This window comes from Gymnodraco acuticeps, unplaced genomic scaffold, assembly GCF_902827175.1.
Source record: "Gymnodraco acuticeps unplaced genomic scaffold, fGymAcu1.1, whole genome shotgun sequence".
In the NCBI taxonomy this organism is placed as follows: domain Eukaryota; kingdom Metazoa; phylum Chordata; class Actinopteri; order Perciformes; family Bathydraconidae; genus Gymnodraco; species Gymnodraco acuticeps.
This window is the reverse complement of record NW_022991960.1, coordinates 442,707-463,782: the sequence shown is the minus strand read 5'-3', so window position 1 is coordinate 463,782 and position 21,076 is coordinate 442,707. Positions and strand designations below refer to the sequence as shown.

Genomic DNA, 21,076 nt, shown 5'->3' with positions numbered 1-21,076 from the left:
GTTGGAAGGCCGATACGCCATTTTGGATCGTGTTGCAACGTCGTAGAAGCGAAGCTGCATTATAAATTGAGGTCACGGAAGACATTTTACTTGTATTATTTAATTTTAGAAATAAATACAACATTAATTGACTAAAGCGCTGAAGGGTAATTGTTAACGTGTACCTTAATGTGGTCGTCTTTGACAGCTGGTCGGCAGGTGGCGCAAGGCGGAAGTAGTCGGATTAATGTAAATAGTTTTCAATTTAATTTAAGACGCAGGGTAGGTCAAACTATTACCCAGTTACGGTCTGTGTACATACTATAAGGCTTATTTAACGGACTACACACTCTTTCTGATAAGTATTGTTCATTTAAATCAGTGTGTGTGTTTCATCAGCCAAGGGTTTCAAAGGTTGTGAAACTAAGTGGTTTTATTTTGAAACATCCAGCCACCGGAAGCAGTATTTATCACTTGACAGCACTGTGGTTTCACTGGCACATCAGCTGAACAAGCGATAGGAACACTGACCTAATTATTTGTACCGGGGACAGCAGCAGCAGCAACAACGACGACACAACACATCACATCACATCACAGCGACCGACCGAAGTGACATTTCACTGTAAATATAAGTCATTTGACTCTTCTCCGGCTTTAACAGTGCTATGTCAATTTGCCATTGAAAACGCTCAGGGGGAATCCGTGGTGTACTTGCACCGTGTAGTGAAATAGCGATGCCATCAGCTGGTATCCTCAAGGTGGATTACACTGGTGATGTACATGATGGTGTTTTTATCTCTCAAGCTGTATGTCTCAGTATCGGCACGTCGTCGATTCTTGTCAAAACGAAACGAAGATCTGGTACTAGATACAAAGTGTTGTGTTATTGATTCAACCATTACCGTTTGTATGTGTGCACTGAGCTACGCACAATATAGTTATCGGCCGTATTCTATTTTGTGACAGCTAGACACATGGTATGTCTTGAGGAAACACTGACTGTTTTCTGCCTGGTACGATACATAATGCAATAGCCTACCATTTTGGATGACATGTCTCAGAGATATTATCCCAGCAGTGGGTTCACTCATGCATTTCATCTGACTGACACACCACCATGCATGCGGTCGATCGTGCACATATTTGCACTCTAATCCGTCAGTAAATCCCTACTCTGCAAGAATAAATCACTCTTATAGAGTAGAGTTCAACATTGGATATATAATTGAATTGAAAAAGTAATAGTAGTTTAAAAAAACAATATCCAGGCCACACAACCAGATAAATATTGAAGACATTCCACTGCTTGAGGTTTAAACTGGCAAATGTTTGGTAGTCATGAATAGCTTTTATATTGAATAATGATCCATAAATCAACTTGTTGTCAGTTCAGTAATTGATTATAGTTCTGCAAAGGAAATCTGACTTGCAACATAACAACAACACAACTGACTCATCCATCAGTAAAACAGAAAACCATCAATTAGAATAAGTGTTATTATATAGCAGGAACATCAATAAGTGACAGCGTTAAGGACATAATTGGGCAAAGAAACAACAAGTTAAAAACAGAAAAAGCTTGAAGCATGTTAATGTCTATTGCAATGAGTTCATACTATTGATAATATTTGTGTATGACAAAATAAATACAATGGATACAAAAAAGTGACTAAAGCAAATAAGATTAGTAGCTCAGTAGAAGTCCAGCTGATATGAGTCTGATGCCGTAAAATCTACAAGAAGTTGACTCGTGTGTCTTTAAATGCAGATAGAGGTTTCACTCAGTTGTATAATACTTTTGAGTTTTCCTTTTTAAACTCTTATGATGATCGTGTGCACAGGGGTTTATGGTTTTGCTATGATGCTTGCATTGAATCTATATTAATATTATCCAAGGATGAGTATCTTGTTGCCAAGGTTATTATTATTATTGTGCAGATTTTTCTGCCTGGAGAGGAATACAGTCTTCTTTTGTCTTTACTTTAGCTGCCAGAAGAGAGAGACTGTGCGTGGGCCTTGGTGTCATTACAGAGAAAGCTCCACCAACCTGCCTACCCTGCTGAAAAAAACAGCTTAGACCAACAAGGCTGGTCTGGCTGGTCAGGCTGACACACCTGACCAGCCAGAGGGGTTTTGGACACTTTAGCTGGTCAGGATAGCTGGTTTGGTCACAGTGGTCTAGCTGGTCACCATTAGCTGGTCGGGATAGCTGGTTTAGCTGGTAACAGCTGGTGGTTACGGTGTTCTAGCTGGCCACCATTAGCTGGTCAGACTGGTATGATCTTGAGTAGAACTTTAACTGGGATTACTTGATGGTTAAGCTGGTCATATATGATGAAACACTCACCCAATTGCAGTAGCTCAATGAACATCTATCATTTCAGATCAGAGCACCTACCTTACCAGAAAGGTACCAGAATAGAATGTTTTGTCTGTAAATAAATACTCATACATCAAATGATTAGAAGCAGGAAAATAATTTATAACACACAATGGACATTAACACAATTTTGAAAACATTTAGAAAACACCCATTACTTCATAGTTTTAAGCAGTTTCCTTCAACTGTTTCTTTCCGCTTTTCACAAGGTCCTGTATTTTTTGTGAAATGTAAAGAAAAATGTATCAAATTTTTAGTTTTGAACATTCACTGTGATTGGGTCTATTATCCACGCAATACACCGTATTTAATTTTTTTCTTAATTTACATTATTTAATTTCATATTCTGTTCTTGTAAATATCATATTCTATTATATTACATGTATATACATTTTTTGCACTACTTTTTATTTTGTATTTTATTATATATGTTGCATTGTTGGAGGAGCTCAGGTCAGAAGAATTTCCTTGACATTTCTACACTGTAGCTGCTGAGCATATGATGATAAAACCTTTGAATCTTGAATCCAACACTTTTTTCAGTGGAAAATCCTAAATTGTAGGATAGTTTGGCCATAATAATGCTTTATGATTACGTTTCTAGTGAGAAGTGTATATTTTACTTTCAAAATCTACCTCCAGTGGATGTGTAGGATCTACAGTATGATAGATATATTACTTTACTCCCGGAAGTATGTATTATCATTCTTATTGTCGATAAATTGAGGGATATACGCTATATTTTATTAACACCATATGTACTTTATACATCCACCTCGAGTGTTTGTCTCTGCACCGGAAATAATTTAATTTTTAAGTTCAACCGCATATTATATAGACCAGTGGTTCCCAAACTTTTTGTGCCCAAGGCACACCAAAGGACAAGTAAAAATCTCAAGGCACACCTATTGTGCAAAATAGCCCTTATAACACGTGTTATCACTCATATCATGTAAAATATCTGTAAATGTGCATAATTATTTACTAATGCCAAATAAAATGTGACAAAGACAACTATATTACCATGAAATATTTATTAACGAAATATTTCAGAAATTAATTTGAAACTTTATCAAATTAGGCTTCATCAAAGCAGCAACACACTCATTTAAACCAGACAGGTCACAAAATAAAAAATGAGGCAAAGGAAACTCAGCAGAAATTCAGCACAGAGAACTGTCAATGCAAGGAAGCTGCATTGTCCATGGTCCTGAACTACAAATTATAAATGTAACATTTCAGCAATCAGTATTGAAACATGTGCTATTGTAAATATTTTGCCGATATATTACATTACTTCGTTACTATCTACATAAAGTAACTCGTTACTTTACTCGCCGAGCACGTACTAACTGCGCATGCGTGAGTGGTAATAACTTACCAGCAGTCGGCGGTAGTGTGTATTTGTCATTCAAAACACACAACAACCGGAAGACAGAGAAGAAGAACAGACTACGTGATATAAACAAACAACAAATAGCGTGTGCGGTAGCTTCACCTTAGCATGTGTTCTTTGCAGGTGCTTGTTGAGGTTTGACGTGGTGTTTACAGCAGTGGATAACAGCTTCTGGCCTGGACACAGTTTGCACCTCACAGTCACATTCCTGTCTATTCTTCGGACGAACTCAAAATAATGGGCATACCTCCACCCCTCGAAAGTTATCGCTGACTCAGCCATGTTTATGCAGCACTGCACGTGGAGATGTGGACGCACAAGTCGCGCAGATTACGTACATATAAACCTACAAAGTACTGATATAGTAAATAAAAAAAGTATTATTTTTGTGTAGTTGTATATTGCAATAATAACGTATGGTTGTCACAAAATCCCACGGCACACCCGGACTTACCTCACAGCACACCAGTGTGCCGCGGCACACCGTTTGGAAACCACTGAATAGACTATATCAGCGCCACAGCTGCGTGACACAGTGTCTCTTGTCTGAACAATTTTTTAAGCGATTTGTAATCTATTCTTGTCGACTTGCAGCCTAAATACAAAGATACTGTAACTCCACTCTCCTACCACTGCTTACCTCTAATGAGCCTTGGTAGAACTAGTGTCCGAGTCATGGGGTCCAGAACTGACTGAAGACATGTGGAACAGAGGACAGGCATGGTTCCATGTACAGGGAACTCGAACTTTGAACAGGTGTTTTCATATTTTCTGCCTGAAGATTCACAAGTTCTTGATCAGGTGTTTGATGTGGGCTGGCATGATCTTTTCTGCAGCGATAAATAAAGAAGACATTATTAATAATAGTAATGATGGTAACAACAATAATATTAGTATAACTATTTATATAGCACTTACACAATTGCAAAGTGATTCTCACAACAAAAATAAAGAACAAAACAATATCAACAATAAAAAAACAAATGATTATAGGAATGTTAAGAGACAAAGAAATGATGAACATTCTGAGAGGCAGACTATTATTATCAAGAATCAATTTTTAGCTCGTCATGTCATTGACGAACATCTTTCGTCATAGTTTTCGTTGAAGAAATTAAGACTGGACAAGTGTGCTATTGACTGCTGCAACTGAGAGAGAGGAAGAGGAGGGAGAAACCGCCAAAAAAAAAAGATAGAGGGAGAACTTGTCTTTTCTTGATCTCTGGTTTTTTGGTTAAAGAGATCATTGTTTTCCAGAAGCATCTCAAGGGAAAAGTGGCTATTGAAAGGTCCATAATGGCTGAGCTGTCATCAGCCTAGGTGACTGAGTGCACCTGAGCATTTCTCCTGCTGGACACACTCTAGTCTCTACCAGCACTGGCTGCGTAGTTAAGAAAAAAATAGCTTTGTGATTATTTTTACCTGGGAAAGAAAAACAAGTGCTGGAGGACTGATGACCGTTTGTGGATTTGGGATTTACTGAGCTGTTGATTATAGCACTGAAGGAGAGTGCTGGGGCTCAAGCGTCCATTCGCAGGAATGCAGATTGACATGTGGATCATACAGGTTTGTGTCAGCAGTTCGTGAGAGTGTGTGATCTGTGCCTAGTGATAACCTTTGAACATTTGTATATAACGGTTTTAACAGCCTTAACCAAGGTAATCTGCTATCTTGAAATATTACAGAGTGGGATTTTACAGACCGAGTATCACCATGTGCATTGTCTTTTTAAATACTGACAAACAGAGAAATATATTATTTTCAACATTATGGATATACAGTGCTTGGCCAACATCTACACTGTCTGCACAGCAGATGCTTGTGAAAGCTGCTTGCTTCTTTTCTACATTGCTCCATAATAGTCTCCTGATGGGACGTTGTGGTAGATGAAGCTTGCATACGTCTTGAACACAGTGTCCCAGAATTTATACTGTTCACTCCCCCTTTTTTTTCTTTTCTTTTTTTTGTATCCCATTCTGCTGTCAGAACTTGCAATGAAAATGTTGGAGGGGGAAACGTGCTGTTTTACATCATGAATTCCTCATCAAATCATGAGTATGCCTTCCTGGAGTGTTAGTTTACCTGAAAGAATTTACTTTTGGATCTCAAGACAACAGATTCCTATAAGCTGGGAACCTATTGTTGCTCATTCTTTTTTGTACAGTCTGCATCTTGATCTTTTTTCTTGTGACTCATTCAGCAAGGTAATTATTCTGCAGCATGAATGTATTATCTTCAGTAATTGCATTGAAATGAGAAACTTCCTCATCACACTTCCTGTAGGAAAGAACATTAAGTGTTAGGATGTTACCCAAAGGGCCTGGATGGCCTGTGACTTTATCATAAAAACATGCGTTATATTGACTATAGTGTTGTTAAAATGGATAAAGTAACTTTAGATTGTGACAGCTCTTAAATCTCTAGACAAGACTTTAAGAAGAGGGGTAGGCATGTTTATGTTTTGCATGCAGTCCCTTATACCCATTAACCACTTCAAATGTTCCCTTCTGTTATGAACATACAGGCTGGGTAATTTGTTGTTATGCTAGGACCGCGACCAATGACAGAGAGATGACATAATAAACGTTGTTGTATAATGGTTTGAGATATGCCTCCGGCTATGACAGAGGTACTAGACACCTGTCGTAGAAGTATGTTATTTAAATCTTAACTTTTACTTCACCTCTAATCACCTTTTACCTTATATGCAAAGTTATAGCATATGAGTCGGGAGGAATGTGAAACATGTTTCACTTTCTTAAGAGTCACAGCCAACAGGATATTAGCAGAATTTGTTATCGGCTAGGCTCAATCAGGAAATGTTTTTCTTTGTTGTAAATAATAACAAACGTAGATGGTATCCTAATTTCTTATATAAGCCAGAAGTGAAGTGTGTGTTTCCAACAGACCACTAAACTATATCATTTATGTTTTCCTTCTTCCTCTGTGTTTTGATGACATAGTGTTTGTCGTTACCATCTTTTCAATGCTACGTTCCAACTATACTATAGATTTGAAGAAACATTCCTATTTTTGCTCTCTGCAGTTAAAGGAATTGAATGTAATTTGCATTAACTTTTGTTATAAAGTTGATGTTTCTCTAAAGAGCTAAAGCACTGTGTATAACACATTTCCCACTTAGTTTTGTCATGTGGAAAACAAAGACATCAATAACTCACTTTTGAGTTTGAGTTCGCATTGAAACATTTATTTGTACAACATAATAATGGAAAAAATGGATTCATTTCCACTAAGAGCCAGTATACGGTAATATTGAACGCTCAGTCCTATGTGGTCCAGGTTTGTTCATCAATGACATAAAATGATCCACTTGTCAACCCCTTTTTATTCTCTTCTCTTGCACTCTAGTGTTGTTTGAGCTTTTGAGCCAGTGAAGGCCCCGGAGACGGCCATGTTGGATCTCCTCAGAGTGCTGGCGTTGACCCGTCTTCACCCGTCGCCCCACAGCACCTGGCTGCCCACCTAACTCCTCTCCCTCTCACTAACTTCTTCCTGCGCCTGGCCCGGGAGAAAGGTATTAAGTATATTTTCTTCTGCCATATGTTGATTGGGGATGAGAGAGAGATCAGAGTATAAAATTAATGAGAGGCTGTGATGAAATTAGAAATAACCTTCTAATCTAAATATTTTCTTGTTCAGTCTCAGTATGACACTTACGGTTTTGTGAATGAATGCTTCCAATATATGTGTTTACCTCTCAAATTATTACAGACATGAATGTGTTTTCTCCTTTAACTCTTGGCATCAGAGCCATAAAGTGTATTTCACAACTATTCCATTTAATGTTTTGTTATTTCATGTTATTTTGGTTGTCCACTTCTGTTAAATGAAGATAGAATTAACATTAAAACACATTAACCACTGAATTGTTAGCTAATCCAAAACTCAATCATGATTTTATGTAACAAAATAATCCTCCTCAATCCATATTTGTGGGCGTTCACCTTTTCAATGACACTATTTTCACTGCAGTCAAAAACCAGCCACCTCTTTGCTGCACTCAAAGGGAGGCACTCACCAAAATAACAATGTGGTCTGGCAGCATTTTAACAGCTCGATAAATAACATTTTATTAACCACAAAATCTGTTCTGGCTCGGAAAATATTACACTAAATAACTCAAGTCATACTGAGTTATATTCATTTAAGATAGTTGATGAACTATCACTATTACAGTATAAATTGAGTTGTGTTCAATCATTCAAGCATTTTCTTTTAGGGTGACGACATCATCACTCAATGAAAGTGTCCGATGCAAATATATATATATATATATTACATTAAAAAAAATAAAAATTCCAGTCCCGCTTCAAAACTCATCTCTTCACCTTTGTCTACCCTTAAGCCCCCCCCCCCATCAATCCATCCCTGTTGACCGTCTTTGTTTATCCACCCTGCCTTATACTGTAAAGAGTCTTTGAGTTTGAGGAAAGCGCTATATAAATATAATTCGTTATTATTATGAATAATACTAACTTGGTTTTATCAAATGTTCCTAGGTCCTTGGTCGCCATGTCCTATGCACACCACAAGCTGCTCACCTGGAGCTTACCTCACCTCCTCCTCCTGACGTTGACCTACCTCTTAGTCTTGTCTTCTCCCACAGGTAAGACAAACAAGTGTCGCCCTAAACACAACGGACTGAACCACATGTGTTAATCTGCACTGTAGATTCACACGCCTTTGATTACTCAGGGCGGGACTGCATCCTTCTTGGAATCTTGTTATGACACTTTGTTTACTGCCCTCCTAATCTGAGGCGGAGAGACACAGGACTACTGTGTCCCTACTGTGTGTCTGTGTCTGTGTGTGCCTCTGTGAGTGGACATTGTGCATGTGTGTGTTGAGGGGTGGGGGACAGACAAAGAGGGGGTGACTAAACGGAGGCCAAAGCGTCATTTCTCAAACAAACTCAGGCTTCTGTGTGTTTCCTGTGTGGGGCAATGTTTATGTTTATGTTTATTAAGGATCCCCATTAGCTTTTGCTCTCGACAAAAGCTACTCTTCCTGGGGTCCGACACTTAAAACAATACAACAATAATACAGCAACATTTAGGACATAAGTCCTGACATCAGCAAGACCTGTGTTTTTCCAGACTTCAGTTAAACTGACATCCCATAAAGTCAACATTAGTCTTCTTGTTGCCATGGCAGCAACAGTTATGGGCACAGCAGGGTCTCATAAACTATGTTTTTCAGGTTTTACTTTGAGTTTAAGAAACACTAGTTTCAGAAATGCTGGTATTACATTTTATTATTCAGCAATTTGATTCACCTTTTTGTTATTGCCTCGTCATGAAAATAAGTTTTTATTGTAATAATAAAATACCTTGTTCATATGTGGGGATATTGACAAAAGCTCACATAAACATATATATAGATATATATCTATATATATCTATATCTCTTTATTTATCCGGTCACTCAGCCTTGTAGAAGACTTTAGCTACATTTATTGACAGTAGATTTCCAAATGCAGTGCAGAATACTAGGCTGTTAATAAATGAATACAATGAAAACAACCAGTATTTCCATTATGGGATAGTACACTTGTTTTGATTTGATCAGCTTCCCTGTGTCAACCTTTCAGAACTGCAACACAGAAATAAAACAATTTTCATTGTCACTGCAGTTTCCATAATTTACAGTGACACAGCAATTTTCATTTGTCTTTATGTATATATGGCTAGTTTGACCTTTTGTGTTTTGGTGGTCATTCATTTGAGTAGTTGTGGGTTATAACATCTCAATTTACCCTGTTTTACCGTCTGTAGTATTTTACATTCCGTAGTATTTCACAGTATGTGGTATTTAACAGTCCCTAGTATTCCATTGTAGCTGTCTACACAATTACTTGCGCATGTTGGAGAACAGCTGGATTTCATTGAGCTCATTTCATACTTGACTAAGATTAGTTTTTGGCAATGCCCTGGAAGAGTCACACGCACAAAGGGCAGCTTAGTGTACCAGCTCACTGCACTGCTGATATGACTCAGATGTGTTCTGGCTTGGAGGGAGGAGTTTGGTGCGTACCGCAAACTGTGCTTTGGGTTTTAATCAGTGTCGTGTTTTGTCAGGGAAAAGCTTAACTTCCTCTCTCCGCTACTGACTTGGCCGACTGCTGAAATCGCGGCTGCTTGTCTGCTCTTCTGAGAAACGTTCAGTCGGAGCCTAATCTGTGAAAAGTCTCACTGTGGGTTTTACTTTGCCCCTTTGCCTTCGACAATGCCAAGAGTACCCAACAATGGCCTGATTGATATAAACAAGGGAAATCTTGAAAAGCCTGGGAAGCGCTGCCTGGTAGCGGATCCTTTGACGGATCCTTTTGATCAAACCACACGCTACACAAAACACTTTAGAGACTTTCTTTGCCATGACATTTAACTGTTGTCCTCCATTTCACCCTCATAGTGTGCGGCAGGAATGAGTCGTAAAACACACTAATGAGTCCGCATCTTTGCAAATCCCTGTTCCTCTATTCCAAAGTCAAATAAATGTTAAAAGTTTTTTTTTTTTATGCCTGAAATAGGGTCTGTTGTTGACATACGCTTTAGGGACGTTCAGGCTTTGTGAAGGGGCTTGAAAAACATTAGTAAATACTCCACTTGTGACTGTTTAAGTAGGTTATTGAGACTACAAAGGTTATCGGGGACATTAAACGTCATCATGCCGGACAGGGAAACTCATCTTCCTACTGCATTTTTCTAGCGCTCTTGAAAAATAGTCATTTGACACAGCCATGACCACAAGCTAGATCACATCATGCAAATAAGAAATGGAAGAAGAAGCTACAGAGGTCTGCCCACAAACTCAAATGACCAGTTAGAAGCGTAGTGCTGTCGTCATTGAAATCCTGCAACCGTAGCATGGTTAGTTTATAGCTCTTTACTTTTGGCAGCTGCATTTAAGCTCTAAAATCATAAAATGTGTGTTTATTTGTGAAGGTTATCTTGCTAAATTTGTTGCCGCTGTTAATATTTATTGCAATGATCGGAAATCCAATGGAAAAATCCTATCGACTTTCTGTTTTCAAAACCACAGTAATTCTAATGTGTGAGCTTACCTAAAAAAATACGTCATCACTTCAGCACTATATCATGACCAACTAGTACCAATATGTTGCCACAGTACTGCTCTCTCACAGGGATTGGACATCAGTGCAGTACATCATTGTTTTCTCTTCCTTCTATCCCCCTCCAGGTGTTTCAGCAAATCTGTGCCGGGTGACTGGCGGGGTGTTGGGGATGCACTGGAGCAGCACCATCGGCCTTGGATGGCACTCTCTGGCCAAAGGGAGAGGCGGGGCCACCTGTTGGGAGGCCTGCTGCTTGAACCCCAGCTGCACGGCTGTGTGGAGCCTCGGGGGGCAGTGTGTGTTCCTCCGCTGCACCAGGAAGTCGGGCTGCCCCATCAACACTCTGCCCCAACCCCACCAGGAGTCCCTCGGCCTCCTTCAGCTGCTCTCAAAGGTACGGAGCAACATCTATACTGAACATATTTGAACTGATTTGATCATTTTACAAGATGGTGCTGTCATTTAGCTTAGGGTAAAGCGAACACAGTCAGTGTGGTTATAAAATCAGCTTTCATTTACCTTCATTAAGTCACAGCCAGCTACTGACTTTCTTTTTAAATATCATAAATCAAATGATGCTGATGGATACACAGAATGTTCAATTTGGGAGAGCATTTGGAATTGCTATCAGAAGATTTTGAAGTGTTTCTGTATATATAGGATTTCCTAAAATATTTTTGTAAAAATAAAATGTCTTGTTTGCAACTTTACTTTAAGACCCCGACCATCAGAGCAAGACTTAGAAGAGCTCTTCTCGCAGAGCATGCAGGAAAACACACAGGAGACCAAACCAAAACGGTAACTTGACATAATATCTGTTATTTTTGGAAATTGTTGATCCTTTGCATCCTTTATCTTGGTTTTTTTGGAAGCAGATTGCTTTAATTAGCTCTTTGTAACAGCACTGAAATAAGCCTGCCATTTTTTCCCGTCATACTTTTATTTCTAATACTCCTCATTCATGCAATCACCCTTCCTACATGCTGCATCATAGAGGGTAGTTTACAAATAATCCTTAGAAGGTTTCCATACTCTTTGACTCTTTCTACAGGAAAGTCCCAAACAGGAAACAGGTCACCCAACTCCCACAGAACCCAGCACCGTCGCCCAGGAGACCCATAGCCAGTTAGCCAATGGGAGTGCAGACAATGCTCCGGCTCCTTCCCAGCAGAACTCAACGGACACCGTAGATGTTGCTGCCTCTTCCAATGGCAGTTCCGTCATGACGCCTCCAAACACAGCTGCAGAGGCCTCCATCTCACCTCCAACTCATGCCGGTAAGAACGCTACTGTCTGCAGCAGTTAGTGTCAGCGATCACCTATTTTAGGCTTGTTCAGTAATATGTCTTGATTAACAATGAGCTACTAAATAATGTAGAAGCAGCAATGTGGTTTTGCAGCCCTGGAGCGAGATTTCACACAAGTTTCTTTTTTTACTCACATCTTTGTCCATTTAAGCTTGCATTTTTCTGCCTTTGTTTTCACTTTAGCTGATGATTGACAAAATAAAGGCGTACACTACCCACACATTTTATAGCAGACTGCTCAGGCGTTATTTTTTCCAGATGAAAGCAACGCGTGCGACAGCCAAATGAGTCCAAGCAACGGGAATGTGCTGAGACAAGCTGGGCTTCTACAAACAGGAATAACTCGTATGATCAGGCTCTCCTCCCTGAAAGACAATTACACCATTTTAACATTCTTTCACAAATATTTGTAGCTCTTTTGATTACCAATTCCAATAAGAGAGCAAACAGTAACAGGAGGAGCTGGTTTCAACAAAAACACCCAAGTCATATGAAGGTCAACTGTATTTTAGGAGGAGCTTAGACTTGAACAGGCCGTGACATTGAAAGGGACGCCTCACATTCACAGTTTGAAACACATTTTACTCATCATGTCTTCAGCTCTGAGGGGAGCTTCTCAAGTGTAGAGAAAATCCACCTGACAATGCAAAAAGTGTTTTTATTAAATGTTTTATGTCATTTGTTTGGGCCTTGAGACTAGAAAACGTTTAAATAGAAATCATGTGTTATGAATTGGCTTGTGAAATAAGTGACATACCGTTCTAATGAATACAAACTATTGCGTACTTCTTCTGTGAATTGTGCAATATAGGATCCTTTCTGTAGCTGTATCCAAACTATAAATCAAGATATTTCATCACTTAATGAGATCTGATGAACAGTGAAAGTGAATCTGACACATTTGGATACGCTGATGGACTGTATCACATTTAGCTGTACATGCAACTGAACGGCATTTCTTTTGGAGACATTGGAGAAAGCGAAACTCCTGAAGCACTCTTAATGTTTCGTAGAATACAATAACTCTGATTTATATTTTCAATTTCCATTTCACCAGTCCCCCAACTTTATGGTGTTGCAACAGTAAATCACTAGTGTACAGTTTTGTTGGTGTTGAATTCACTCAGTTTTCTTTTATTTGTCTTTTCTATCAGTATAAATGTAGCATAGGGTATTTAATAGGCTTCATTCTCAGTCTGTAGGGACTTTACTTGGTCATCTAAGTGTCACCGGTACAAATCCCGATCCGACCAAAAACACAGAGTATTGACTAGTAGCTGGTGCCAGTTCGCCTGTCCTTGAGCAAGGCACCGAACTGCCCCCTGGTGCCGAAACACTGGAAGCCTCTTTGCCAATTCTTTAATAGCTTTCAGTTGGTTACAATCTTTTGGAATAATTTCATTTATGTTTCATGTGTAACTAGACCCAAGATGCTTTTATGTATTCTTCTCCTGTTGAATGAACACTGCCACTCGCACCATGCTGTACTTTTGGCTTCATCTCTGTTTGTTTTGCCCTGTTGTCCCTCCCCGCAGTGAGGGAGCTGGTGGTGTCAGCAGGAGAGAGTGTGGAGGTCACGTTACCACGCAGTGACATCGAGCTTAACGCCTTCGTGGTCCCACCACCCAAATCAGGTAAAACCATGGATATACTAGAAATATTACTGAAGTTTATTACCTGGAAACTAGTTACACAATGTTTTAAGTCATGTCATTTCAGATTGTTTATGCAGAATTGTCATTAATATGTAAAATAATTGTATTACAAATGGATTTGTCTCTTTCCTCTATTGTGTTATATAGGTTTTCTGTGCATTTAAATGGTCTGCAAAGACTAAAATCCCAAAGTTCCCTCTCCCACACACTAATCGTTTGTTTACTTCCGTGGCATAGTGACATCACTATTTATCACTTGCGTTTCAATTGGCTAGCCCTCCAACACATTGTACGTGAAAGGCTAAGGGGCGTAACATCTCTAAGCGGTTGAACAATCATAACTGAGCTGGCCAGCTAACCAATCAGAGCAGACTGGGGTCTGGTTTCAGACAGAGGGTGAAAAGAGGTGCTGCAGCACAGGCAGTATGAGACAAATAAAGAGCTTTTTGAACTTTGAAGCATGGAGACATGTCCCAGTAGAGACACAACATATACATGTAAACCTGAAAAGGAGCAGAATAGGGCCCGTTTAATGCTTTTTTAGTGTAAGTATAAAGGAGACTGTTTCTGTCTGAAAATGTCTGTTAAATTAATTAGATTTATTGCAGACTGAACGTCATTCATCATGTTTTGGTGTTCAGTAATGCAGGAATGAATCACAACCTGCTTGACGGTTGTATTCCTGAATCTCCGTCAGCAAACTGTACGTCACACCAAACACCTGCCAGATCATTTCTTCCAGACTGGAAAAATTGATGATGCAGTCACGAAGAGCTATGCACGTCCTCATTTTGTTATTCCCTTGATCTTTTCTCAACAGATAACAAAACCTGCCGTATGGAAATGATCCTTATCTGATAGATTTGTAATTAAATGCATCAGCAGTTTTGTTAAATGTTGCCCTTTCTTCGCAGAGACAACCTATGAATTTGATTGGCGCCTGATCACTCATCCCAAAGATTACAGCGGGGAGATGGAAGGGAAGCACAGCAGGACTCTCAAGCTCAGCAAGGTAACGGTCACAGAGTCTGTTGAATGTGTAAACAGAAGGATCAGTGGTGTGTGGAGGACACAGAAGAACAATCAAAGATCAGTTCCTCTTTCTGTATGCTTGATTCTTTCTCTTTCTCTCAGCTCACTGTGGGTCTGTATGAGTTCGAGGTGATGGTCGACGGGGAGGGGGCTCATGGCGAAGGTTACGTCAATGTCACAGTCAAACCAGGTGAGGTCGAAACATCGTCATATTTTGTCATCTTAGTAGGATGGATTTATGTGCCATCTTTCAATATGAACCAAGGAAGCTGCATAAATAAATAAAAACTCGACATGATTTGATGTAAATGCTATATATAGTAGCGCACACATGTTAGTGTTTAAGGCTGATGCTGGTACACACATGGCAATAGTATGATGGAGAAGAGGTTGTCTGTTTTTGGGCATATTGATGTTGCTCAATGTCCCACCATAGTGTCCCTTATATTCTTTCTATATCAGTATGTACAATCTATCTATATTTAATTCTGTACAGATTGAGACAAATATGTGATTAATGAGCCTAAATATTCCCAATAATGTATGTCTAACATGGAAATGCAAATACACAGGAGTAACATTCAATGAAAAATAGTTAAGGGGATATTTTTGTTACAACAGGGCAACCTACAGCCTCAGACATTATCAAGTTTTTGTTGTTGTTATTGCTCTGTGTAATTAGTCTTTTTTATATTGATAATGTCAGTTTCCACATGCTAATGCTAGTTAGCCTCAGCAGTAACATGCTGTGTCTCTCCCGCTGCAGCAGATGTTCAGAATGGCATGACTGACGCACAGCTCCATTAAACGTGTTCATTTCTTTCTTTCCACTTGACAGAGCCACGGGTAAACAAGCGCCCTGTTGCCGTAGTTTCCCCAAAGTTCCAGGAGATCTCCTTGCCAACCAGCTCTACGGTTATAGACGGCAGCCGTGAGTGTCCCATGACGCACAGGGAGAGAGACCTTGCATCTAAAATATGTTACCTTTTCCTTTCATGATATAAAATGCATTAAACTGTCCCATTCTGTGCCCTCCTTCCTCCTCTATGTCCTCCCTCCTCCTCTCAGAGAGCACCGATGATGACAAGGTGGTGGCGTGGCACTGGGAAGAGGTTAAAGGGCCCCTGAGGGAGGAGAAGGCCATTGCAGACACACCCGTCCTCACCCTCACTGGCCTGGTGCCCGGGAACTACACATTCAAGTACAGATGCTCTTTGTTTCAATTGAATTTTTAGATAAATACATTGCAAGCTTCTTACTCAAGCATTAACAAAGAGTCAGGTTTTTTTTGGAACTGCGCCTCCTTTCTCTATTTATATGGCTATCATCATCAGTATAATATTAGAAATGCTAATTTTTTGCTAATAGAAGATTTCAAATCTATTGTAAGTTCAAATACGAAATTCAAATACGAAGTTCAAATACGAACTTCCTGCGACATGGTGTGTGTGGGTGTGTGCAACTGTGACGTTACAGTCTGTGCCACGATGTGTGCAACCTAAATTGATATACTGTGTGAGATAAATTAGACTGATCAAACACTGTAACCCTGCTGTCAAATCGATCGGTGCGACTCTCATTTTTTAGCTAGCTTTTATTTAAGTCAGAGGTTGAATTGCTTTGATTGGTGCAGTGCAGTTTGTATGTTCTACCCTAATAAATGTCCCATCTCAGTTTGACTGTGACAGACTCAGACGGAGCCAAGAACTGGACACCGTCCACCCTCTTGGTCAACAAAGCCAAGGATTACCCGCCTGTGGCCAACGCCGGACCTAACCAGGTCGGAATTATTTTCTGTCATCTATCATATGATTCAGTTCTTTAATGCACTTAAGCACCATCTTTGGAAATCATATGAATGTGAACTAGGTTGACTTAACATGCAAAATACTTGGCTTTCCTCTTACTAAATCCAGGTAATCCAATTGCCACGCAACTCCATCACCCTGTACGGTAACGAGAGCACGGACGACCACGACTCACTGTCCTACGAGTGGTCCCTCAGCCCTGAGAGCAAAGACAAAGTTGTGGAGATGCAGGTGAGATACTCAGGGACTGTGCATGTCCTTATTTTTCAAATGTTTCACTGGATAAGAGAGTTATGGCTAACAGTGAGCTATCATGTTTCTTTAGGGTGTGCGGACGCCCATCTTGCAGCTGTCTGCTATGCAGGAGGGAGACTACACCTTCCAGCTGACTGTGACCGACTCCGCTGGACAGCAGGAAACTGCCCAGGTCACCGTCATTGTGCAGCCAGGTACACGTCGTAGTAAAAAAGAACTCTTGATTATAACAACTTGGTTCTTTTGAATAGTGTCTGCACTAAAAAGTTTGGAGGAATACTTTGTTAACAAGCTCCTGAAGGCATTGATTAAATACATGTATTACAACTATCACTAATGTCTTACATGTTTTGATAGCCTTGGGTTATTAAGCCTCTCTTATCACTTAAGCACCAATTAAACTATTACTTCGACATTTTAAATCCACCACATCTTTACTCAATACTGTGTTACCTTTGTTTGCCCTCACATTTTTCCACAGTTTATATAAAACATACACCTGAAGTGTGAGGTGCATACCGAGCACCAGTATATAATGTAGCTGTGTTTATACTCGGCCTACATAATGTGTGAAGCTCTTGTCAGTACCTAAGCTGCTGTATGAACGATCTGTTTGCTTAACCTGCATGTGTACCTGATAAGCACCCGGTGTGAACTGTAGACTGCAAACACACACTTGCAAGACGCTCTGTAGAGTTTGAGCAGAAGCTTTTATGTGAGCACACATCCATCTGCAAGGTCAATCAAGGTCACCCATGTGAGGCATACTATCTGAAAGAAATGGCAGTGTGTTAGTCACAGTGTGGTATTTCAGAAAATAACTGCTCTTCTTTGATAATGCACTTTAAACCTTACGCATCGGGTCGTCCTTTCTGTATCATAGTGGGCGGGGTTTATCGGTTGGTACTGTTTTTTACGCTTGGTTCGTGTCCTCTTCTCACTCATTCATTTTTTTGAATAAAGCACATTCACTTAATTTTTCTAACAAGAATTGGTCCAGCTGTCAAACTATTAATTTGTCAGGTCTATCTTCAGCTTTACTATAAGAAAGCCAAACATAATCTTTAAAAAAAAGAAAACATTCCTTATATGCAGAATTACATAGTTTTAAAAGGATTTCAATGTAACAGTATTGATTACATTTAATGATAGTTGAAGGATGTTGATTTTGTTGTGCTTCACATGGCTTTCTTCTATGCGCAGACGACAGCCAGACACTTTCGACAGCCATCATTCCACTTATAATTAATAATAATTAATTAATTCCTTACATTTATTATAGCGCTTTTCCAGATGCTCAAAGCGCTTTACAAATACACATTACACATATTTTTTACTTACTCCTGTGTCTCTTTCTTGCTGGTTCTACAAAGGAGGTGTGTTTTTAGTTTCCTCTCACTCTCAATCCTCCAGAAAACAACAAGCCTCCAGTAGCAGATGCAGGACCGGAGAAAGAGCTGACGCTGCCGGTGGATCGAACCACGCTGGATGGCGGTAAGAGCAGAGACGACCAGAAGATAGCCACCTTCCACTGGAAACAAACCAAGTGAGTCAAACACAGACGCATCCTCATGTCGGCTGGCTGTTTATATTGTCTGCAGACAACTAGTTGATTTAATAATTGAAACGTAAGCGGATAAAAGCTTCATTGCATATACAGTTTAATTCAAGTGTACAATAATTTTTGTATTGTTCAGTATCAGGATGTTTCCTTTGACCCTCTTTCTGTTTCTGTCCATTCTCCAGGGGTCCTGATGGTGTGAAGATCGAAAATGCAGACAGTGCTGTTGCCACGGTGACAGGTCTCGAGGTGGGCACGTATGAGTTCACCCTGACCGTGACGGATGACAGGAATCTGCAGAGCAGCGACATTGTCACGGTGATCGTCAGAGAAGGTTAGTAGATATTAGTGTGTGTGCAGACTATTCCATCTCTCATAAGCAAATAATATAACTAAAGTCGGAGTCAGACAGGTGATGATTATAGATGAATTATCCACTGTTAAATTCATTTTAAGTGTGATTCTGTGTTTGTTTTGAAGCAGATGTCGTTTTGGTCTTGTCATTTTTGTTTAAGATTGTCATTGATTGAGAATGTGTGATCAATTCCAGTCATATTCTTGTTGTTGTTTTGACCCTGTGGTTTCTCTTCTGTGGAGAGAAATGTGTATACCTGCTGTCCTGTCTCTCTGTATACATTATTTGTGTTTCTATGTGTCAGATATCTGTAGCAGGCGTTCTGTTGTGAAGCTGGAAGTGATGGATTCTGTTAAATCCTTTTGACTCTTTATAAAAAACGATAGCTCTGTTCTAACTTCAAATGTTTTTATTTCTCACCAGAAGGTGATTACTTTTGGAATTACCATGACTAAGATGAGTTAAGAATACATGCCCGAGCATACTAACTCATTGTTTAATTGGTTTGTTAATTTTTTAACTCTTTTAGCTATTTCCTTTATAAAATCCACAACAAACATTCTCAGAAATACTGTATATCTGATAAGTAAACACATTACACATACATAGTTACATACACAGTATATGTACATAAGCATTTCCTGTACACACACACACACACACACACACACACACACAATATACACCCTTGAATATTCTGTACTAAACTACATAGGATGAATATAAAAATGTTCCACAAAGTATTATAATATTATAAAATAAGTAAAGGTTGAAAAGCTATGGGAATAAGAATGACTTAGTTTCCCTTGGGTCAAAGCCTCTCCTTGTCAATATGTACACTCAAGTATTTTTGTTTGGTTGTGCAGCTCACATCCAAACAAATTACCAAAGTATTAAACTTGAAGATGCAAAGACATGTGCGGCGCCTGCTGTTTTGGTGTGCTAGCATTTTCTACTTTGATAATTGCAACTGATATTTGTGGTGGCAGAGTTAATTCTCTAACAACTAACCCAACTCTCTGTGAATGCAGCCACCTCAGTGAATGATCATGTCTATTTTCCTCCAGAACTGGACCAGCCTCCAGTGTCTCACGTGGTGTCGAGTCCGACCATCACTCTGCCTGCCAGGACCGCCTCTCTGGATGGATCCCACTCCACTGACGACAAGGGTGGAGTCAGCTACCTGTGGACCAGAGACGATAGCAGCCCTGCAGCTGGGGTAATGTAGTTCGCAAAACTGAATCTACTTTACAAGAAAAAAAGAACACAAGAAAAAACATTCAAAGGGAAACATGTTAACACCTCTTTGTGTTGTGTTCCAATAGGATGTACTGAACAACACTAACCACCAACCAGTGCTGTTTCTGGGGAACCTGGTGGAGGGGAAGTACAGATTCACCCTGACTGTGACTGACAGTAAGGGGCAGACCAGTACTGACAGCGGCACACTGGTGGTTAAACCAGGTAAAGTGAAAGGACTCAAAATCCTGTTTTGTTATTTTTTCTATATATTTTGTCTTTGAAGGCTAAAATGCGGTTTCCTTTAAAGGTCACCTATTATGCAAAATCCACTTTTTCATATCTTGTATACATAAACATGTGTCCCCTCTGTGTAAAGAGATTCTGAAAGTTTCAGTAAAAAAATTATCTCTCTTTTTGTCCTGATCCATCTATATAAAAATGAGCTGATCAGATTTTGGCCACTTTATGATGTCATACAAATTTTTTGGCTTGTGTAACCATTAGCCAATCACCAACCAAGGTAACCCCCCCAACTTATCACCTGAATCTCCTCCTAGAGCACCATTGTGTTATTTTTAACCAATTACCTCTCATACCCCTTTCACACCAATGTGGTTCCAGGGCCGGTTCGGAGCTGCGGAGCAGCCTCTAAGCCCCGAATCCGGTTCGTTTCAAGCACCAAAAAAGTTGTCGGTCTAGAAAGCAAGCACCGCATACGTCACGCTTACGGCGGGGGCAGGGGCATCCGGGCATCCGGGCTCTGAGCGGTGTGAACAGAGCGGGAGCTGAACCGGTTCCGAACCAGAAAAGCTCTAGCACGGAGCTAGAACGGGAAAAGCCTTGGTGTGAAAGGGGTATCAGAGGGGTGTGGGGAGTGGCTCCTTATTTTCATCTAAAGTAGCAGACAGAGAATCAGCACTTTTGAAATAGTGCTGAAACAGAGGGGTTTATGGGATGTGTCGGAGTCGGGAGGGCTGTTAATTTATTCCGGCAAATTACTCAGACCT

The 21,076-nt window shown here is 39.9% G+C and overlaps 1 protein-coding gene across 4 annotated transcripts in view; it reads left to right on the top strand.

Moving 5' to 3' along the window:
• The first annotated feature begins 65 nt into the window (after positions 1-65).
• Positions 66-21,076, top strand: part of kiaa0319l (KIAA0319 like) — a 28,954-nt gene continuing 7,943 nt past the window's right edge. The window contains exons 1-19 of one of the 4 annotated variants that reach the window (XM_034200730.1): positions 66-604; positions 7,128-7,293; positions 8,279-8,385; positions 10,980-11,248; positions 11,572-11,652; positions 11,906-12,131; positions 13,697-13,795; positions 14,731-14,828; positions 14,951-15,038; positions 15,687-15,779; positions 15,917-16,049; positions 16,523-16,628; positions 16,765-16,887; positions 16,982-17,105; positions 18,325-18,457; positions 18,658-18,806; positions 19,251-19,253; positions 19,895-20,046; positions 20,153-20,291. In XM_034200730.1, the coding sequence (XP_034056621.1) occupies positions 8,292-8,385; positions 10,980-11,248; positions 11,572-11,652; positions 11,906-12,131; positions 13,697-13,795; positions 14,731-14,828; positions 14,951-15,038; positions 15,687-15,779; positions 15,917-16,049; positions 16,523-16,628; positions 16,765-16,887; positions 16,982-17,105; positions 18,325-18,457; positions 18,658-18,806; positions 19,251-19,253; positions 19,895-20,046; positions 20,153-20,291 (2,110 nt within the window). In that variant the 5' untranslated portion in view covers positions 66-604; positions 7,128-7,293; positions 8,279-8,291. Of the gene's footprint in view, positions 605-5,943; positions 5,963-7,127; positions 7,294-8,278; positions 8,386-10,979; positions 11,249-11,571; positions 11,653-11,905; positions 12,132-13,696; positions 13,796-14,730; positions 14,829-14,950; positions 15,039-15,686; positions 15,780-15,916; positions 16,050-16,522; positions 16,629-16,764; positions 16,888-16,981; positions 17,106-18,324; positions 18,458-18,657; positions 18,807-19,250; positions 19,254-19,894; positions 20,047-20,152; positions 20,292-21,076 lie in introns of those variants that run through there. The other 3 variants (XM_034200727.1, XM_034200728.1, XM_034200729.1) reach the window with 3 other exon arrangements.